Here is a 6,894-nt window from a genome sequence, read left to right on the forward strand (position 1 = left end):
ATCTGATGTTACTAATTGATTGAATATATAAAAGAAAATGAATATTAATAATTGACTGTAAATAAAAAAAAATATCCATAATTAACTAAAATGAAAAAGGAAATGGTCATATCATTGAAATTTAATTAAAAAAGGAAAACATTCTACATCATAAATAATAAAGGCATATTATAAACAATATTAAAGATAAATTAAAAAGGAACGGAAATTAAAAATGAAACGGAAATATTTCAATAATAATATTCTACATCATCAATTAAAAATGGAACGAAAATAAGGTAAATATTACTACGTAATTCTTTTCATTTTTCCTAGATAAGGTTGCCTAATATTAATTTACACATAACAATCGGCATTAATAATTTAAAAAAAAAAAACAGAAGAACTGTCGGAGACGTCTGTTTTTTTTTTAAATTTTATTATTATTATTATTATTTAATTATTTTAATTAAAATTATTTAAAAAGTTTATTTTAAAATTAGTAACCACCCTGTCATCACAATTGTAGGTAAACAGGTCAATTTGAACTTTTTTTTTTGAAAACATGTCAATTTGTACTTAATTGCATGAGTTTATATAGTTCAGGAATCCAATTGCATTCTTTTTGAGTTCGATGGCCTAATTGCAGTTTTGTGTGTAGTTCTGTGCTTTATTTGACCATTATTCCGAGAAAAATGATATTACTAATTGATTTAAAATATAAAAAGATCGTAATCTATATTCTATACTATATAAAAGTAAAATCCTCCTATTTCATTCCCCGCCTAAACTTTTGTAGTCTATTAATGAAATATTTTATTGGTCAAATAATTAATAAAGCTTATTTGTTAAGAAAATGTAAAATAGAAATTAACTAATATCTATAAATTGATAATATGTATACTCACGTATCAACACTATTAATAAAAGTAAAATCATTTATCGGGAAAAGAAAATGATATTACTAATTGATTGAAAATTATTTAAAAACTTTAATAATTAATTATACTTTCCTTTTGAAAACTCTAAGTTATTTAAACTTTAAAAAAATTAATTGAACATGGGTTGTTAGATTTTTATAATAATCAAAATTAATTCATTCAAATATGGAGGAGGAAGATAAAACTAAATGCAATATGGGGAAAATGAATATACTTAAAGTATAAAAGTATAATTACACATATATTAGTGTAATTGACTAATAATAATTGCCTAATAATTATTATGATAATTAAGTTAAGCATTGGTCGTTGAATTTATTTTTATAATAATTACAATTAATTTATTTCTCATTTTCTCATATTTATTTGAGTAATAATATAATTATATAAGTCATATTACTTATAGATCTTTTTAAGATAATTTTAGACAAACAAGTCATATATTATTCAATTAATTGAGTAATTTTTTTTATTAATCTTATAATCAAATAAATGTACACGTTCAATATTAGAATTTTTTATAATTTCATCTTTATTTTTATTATCTCAATATATAATAAAAAAAATTTATCCACGCCCGGGTAATTGGACAATTATTTGTTCTAATTCAAAGGAAAACATCATAAAACATAATCGATCCAATCAATTTCATCAATTGGGCTATATAATATTCGATGTTATAATATATATAATTGTATATTGATCCAAATATTCTTTAAATATTATAACAAATCCATTCCGTGCAACGCACGGGCGAAAATACTAGTTCAATATATAAATTTTAACTTTATAACGTACATAATTCATGTTTATAATGCACAGAATTCATGTTCATAATACAAACGCATAAATACGATAGTGGCAAAAGTTATGCTCTATGGGAGGACATATATCATTTTTTGTTAATGAGGGAGCTTGGGGAAGGTGCATGAGTGCATCGGGATGACAGGTTGACCGGTGGCAATTTATATTGTGGGCCCTAATCCAATATACATAATTTGACTTAATAAAGTACATAATTCAGGTTCATAATACACATACACATAAACACGATATAATGAACATAAATTAAACACTTAACATAATACACATAATTCATGTTTATTATTACACATTTTATTGAGTAAATAAAAGTTAATGAATAAAAACAGTAACCCACTATGATATTTAAATCAATCAAAGGATGACATTTCAGTCGAGAATAAAAAATGAAGTAAGAAGTGAAAGTACATATACGTAAATCCTCCTTAATTGCCTAAGCAATTCTCTCGCAACTTAAGTGCTTCCCTCATATGGTCAATTAATCATTTCCCTCTTACATAGTCCATGTAAATCCCCTCTCAGTGCCTTCCCTACTCCCTCCACAATTCTTATACCATGGATCAGGGTTTACAACACATTATGGACCTTGATGTATGTATTTGTGTCTTATATTGTGAGTTTTTGCGTTTTGTGTTTTGAAATTTTGTACCATAAAAATATGAATTTTGTACCTAAAATAAAATATTAATTGTTTTATATTATGAATTTATGTGTCTTGTATTGTAAAATTATGTGCCTATGAATACAAATTATGTACCTAAATTATATTTGAAAAATAAGTAAATATATAACATGTGTATATGTCTTGTGTTGTAAAATTTTGTACCTTACGAGTATGAATTATGTACCTCGTTATTTCAGTTCAATATCCATAATGCTAGGAAGATTGTGAACATTGGTCCATGATATAAACTGCCCTCACCCCATGCTCAGGCCCAATCATATTCCATTATATCAATTACCCTCATGCAATTGGGTCGAATTGTATCATTGTATGCCTATGACCCAATTGGCTCATAGTCTCATACCATGCCCCATCACACATCTATATATATATATATATATATATATATATATATATATATATAACCACTAATCAAATATTGTGTAAATATATATTTAATAAGAAAAAAGTAACAAAAGTGTAAAGAGAAAAGTAAATAAAGGAAGAAATATAAAATCTGCCAGAAATATTTTAAGTATAAGAATAAGCATAATATATAAATTATTATATTTAATGGCATTATTTAACAGTATTAACAACTTACACAGTTACACAAAAAAAAAAAAGGGTAAAATTAAAAATAATTTATAAAAATATATGAAAGTAAACACCATGTACAAATTAAAATTACAATTAATTATACCAACACATTGTTTATTCTTGTTATACCCTTACTACCTTACCATCATAAATACTTTAAAACAATATAGAAGTTGTCTCAAAAAATAATTGAGTGAATAAAACATAATTTTCGTATCTAATACACACATTATATAGTAATTATGAATTTTTGTCAGAAAATATTACTTCTATTCTTAAATTATATTTCCAAATTTTACTCCAAGAGAGTACAACTCTTTTTGTCAACCATAAAAAAAAGTATAGAAGTTTCCTATATGTTGAATGCACCTCACCCGCCACTTAATTGGTTTATTTAATGCTTTCGACTTCTCATTATGATTGATGGGTTCCAATTTCCAAGCTCAGTCTATGGTGACATGGTGAATAGTTGAATTGTAAGAGGATTGTGGGCCCCTGTTAGGGTACAGATTTCAACCAGTTCAAACATATTGTAGACTGTAGAGTAGGAAACTATTCTAATCATGGTTTCTGAGTCAATCAATTAAACTCTGTACTCTCATTTTCTGACTTTATATTCTTTTTCATTGACTACATGTTGGTTTTCAAAGAAAAATGGCTCTCACTCCTTACTCATAATTTTTACTATTTTTTGATGTAGATATTATTTACATGATAAAATTATCCTATAATTATTTGACACATTATAAAGTAAAAGTGAGAGAATAAAATTTAAGAGTACATGTAGTAAAACTAGTTTTCAAATGACATACATTTGGTGTTTGACACAAAAAATGGTTTATGAACCATCCAAATTCATGCTATTAAACTAAAAGTGACTTGTACTCCTGGTTGTATCTGGAGGTTAATTTTTAATCTACTTTTAATAATTTTAAATAATTAGAAAAAAAAAAAAAGATAAAGAAACCCCCTAATCTATAATGCTCATGTAATTTCTTTGTTCATCATAAAATAGACAGTGACATGAATATATGAACAACGCTATGCAAGTGAAAACCATAGCAGAGAAATATCAAATATGCCTATTTCCTCAGGAGAAACTCCCTTGATCTAAGATCATAAAAATAAAAAGTTTTTTTGGTGGGATTAATGTATTTAGCCTTTGCATCCCAGAATGTATGATCCCAGCAGACAACATTGTACCAACAACAGACCATCTGCCAATCCTTTCCTCATCTGTTGTGCATCCAAAACTTCTGTGACAATTCGTCTGTCGAGCATATAATATATAAAATATAAACGTGCAGTCTCACTATCGGTTCTGTCTACTTTGTGAAGCTGAATTTGGAGAGAACTGCGGCGGCTTGATCCCCGCCTAGCAAGAAATAAGGATGCCTAAGAGCAGCAGAGGCAGAAAGGCGGTTACGCCTCAGGGACCCTCGATCAGAGATGAGTTTTGTAGCGAGATCCCAGCCTCGCCCGGAGTCGAGATCGAGAATGCTGAAATCGAACCTCGATCTGCACCTCTCCCGCCACGTGTTCAAGTCGTACCCGGCCTGTTTCAGCTCCAGATTGAAGTTCTTCAGGCCTGCTGTGGACCTCAGGCCTGGAATCGCCATTTGCAGCAGCACTATCCCAGCAGAATACATGTCGAAAAGATCAGGACTGTTCAGCTGCAAATTTTCAAGAACCGAAAAAAATGATCACTTCAATTCTGCAGTTTGGGAAAAAGGCAATTGTGCTGTGCTTTTCTTTACTTTACCTGCCATAAAATTGGGGAAAGCAGTGCAGCAATGGGCTCCGGGGGAGGCTTCGGAGTCTCCTCGGGCATTACATAAAGCTCGGGAGGGCAGTAATCGGGATCAAGAAGGCCCCGGTTAGGGACATAGTTTTTCCCAATCCTGAGGTCTGTTGCAGCCCCGAAATCTATCAGCTTGATCTGCCCCTTCTTTGTCACGACTAAATTAGACGGCTTCACATCCCGGTGGACTATCCCCGAATCATGAATCTTTTTCAAGGAAGCAATGATCTGCCTCATTATTTGCTTGATTATAAGCGCATTTCGCTCGATGGAATCCATCCCTTGCAACACACGGCCAAACATTGCAGACTCTAAGTTCACAGGGAAGGCGCGGTCCTTCATGTAGTCAGCCAGGTCTCGATCGCCCTGCAACATCGAGTTTTAGCCTCATACCGGGATAGACTGATAGAGATTATGTTAAAAAAAGATTAGGTTTTTGGAGTACCTCAAACTTCCAGACTAGCCATTTCTCCCCCTTTGTGAACTGTGAATTGGTTTTCTCAGCAGTGAAGCTTCCAAGGAACTTAGCACAGGTCTCGGGTGCTGCCCGGGAAAGCCTGTAATTGAACCACTCCTCGAATTCACCACACTCGATGGCGCCCTGGACACCGAGCTTTACCTGTTGGCGACACGACACAAATCAACCAAAATGTACATGAAAGGAACAAAACTACAAAAGGGATAAGGGAATGTTATTTAAGGTACCTTCTTAAGAATGACCTTTTCTTTGAACCTAGGATCAGAGGCCAGGGCTCTCTGGCTTCTACTTTTCTTGATTCTTTCATCAATTGTGACATTCTTGGGCACAACCACACCAGAATAAACCACACCAAATGACCCTTCTCCCAATTTGTCACCAACCAAGAAATCTGTCATCTTCAAGCTCCTCCTCCCACTCAAACTGTCCAATCCAAGCTGCAAAGGGGCAAGAATGTATGCATCAATGGCGCCGATGAGGACGCCCGGCCTAGCAGTCAAGTATATCCAACTCAGCCCTGCAAAAACCAGCAAACCCCATCTCTGCCCTTCTGGCAACTCCTCAGCCACCCTCTGAAACTGGGTGTACCCGGATTCGAACCCGGGGAATCGAGACAAGGCAATGTCTAAATATGAAGAACTGCCATCAAAGAATGCATTGAGACACAAGGTTTTCCTCTTGGAATGGTGGGATAAGGGGAGGATAAGGGTGCTTAATGTGGGTTTTGAAGGGGAGAAGCAAATCAGTTTATTAGGGCTTTTTTGGTTAAATGGTGTGGCAGCAGTTGGGGAGAGCAAGGAAGCCATGGAAGAATCTTGATCTTACACCAATTAGCTCCTCATCATCATCTCAGTAAGAATCTGTGCCTTCACAAAATGTGTCAGCAGAGGCCAGATTTCCTCCACGTGGCACTGTTCCCTTTATCCACTACTTGTGGATGTGTGGATCTTGACAAAACAACAATGCAGCAGCCACAGAGATGTGATTAGTTGAAAACCCAAATCATAAAAACAACAGCTTTAGGCAAATTATGCTTGCATAGGGTTTTCAATTCAAGATTGTGTAGAAACCTAATCATGAAAGAGGAATCTGGTGAATTTTGCCTCGGCAGAGATTCAAGAAATTGTAAAGATTGTTATCTCCATGTTTAAAATATGAACATCCCTGACTGAATTCCAGAAATTAAAGCATAATCTTCAATTCAACACAGAAAATCAAGAACCCAGATTATAAATTCTAGCAAATTGCAAAACATATTGGCTGCAGAGGTTTTTTGAAGCATGGTAAATTATTGGTTGTGTTAGAATTGAGGTAGGAATCAAGAGAAGAAAAGTTCAGAATTTTAGATTCACTTCCAACATAATAATGAAGATTTACAAGACAACAAAAGTACTACAACAGACAAGCTCTTATGAAGCTTCTTAGCTAACAGTGTCTACAGCTACAAAGGATGTACACATTCAAAACATCCTAGTAGAAGCTAAGCAGTTGCCTCCTTCTTGCAGATCTCACATGGATTTCACTGAAAGTTTTGCCATTAGCATAATAGCGTTGCAAACTAGAGAATCCTACACCCTAGGGGGCTAACTCAAGTGGTCGACTAGTGAGC

At 33.0% G+C, this 6,894-nt stretch overlaps 1 protein-coding gene across 1 annotated transcript; it reads right to left on the reverse strand.

Annotated features, from left to right (window-relative positions):
* Window positions 1-3,977: 3,977 nt before the first annotated feature.
* LOC116006097 (serine/threonine-protein kinase STN8, chloroplastic) lies at window positions 3,978-6,894 on the reverse strand. Its single transcript, XM_031246368.1, has 4 exons — window positions 5,513-6,894; window positions 5,253-5,426; window positions 4,769-5,173; window positions 3,978-4,679 (listed from the first exon to the last, which is right to left on the reverse strand). Exons 1-4 carry the CDS (start codon window positions 6,089-6,091, stop codon window positions 4,332-4,334), a joined length of 1,506 nt encoding a protein of 501 aa, XP_031102228.1. The 5' UTR covers window positions 6,092-6,894; the 3' UTR covers window positions 3,978-4,331.

This window comes from Ipomoea triloba, chromosome 15, assembly GCF_003576645.1.
Source record: "Ipomoea triloba cultivar NCNSP0323 chromosome 15, ASM357664v1".
Taxonomy (NCBI): Eukaryota; Viridiplantae; Streptophyta; class Magnoliopsida; order Solanales; family Convolvulaceae; genus Ipomoea; species Ipomoea triloba.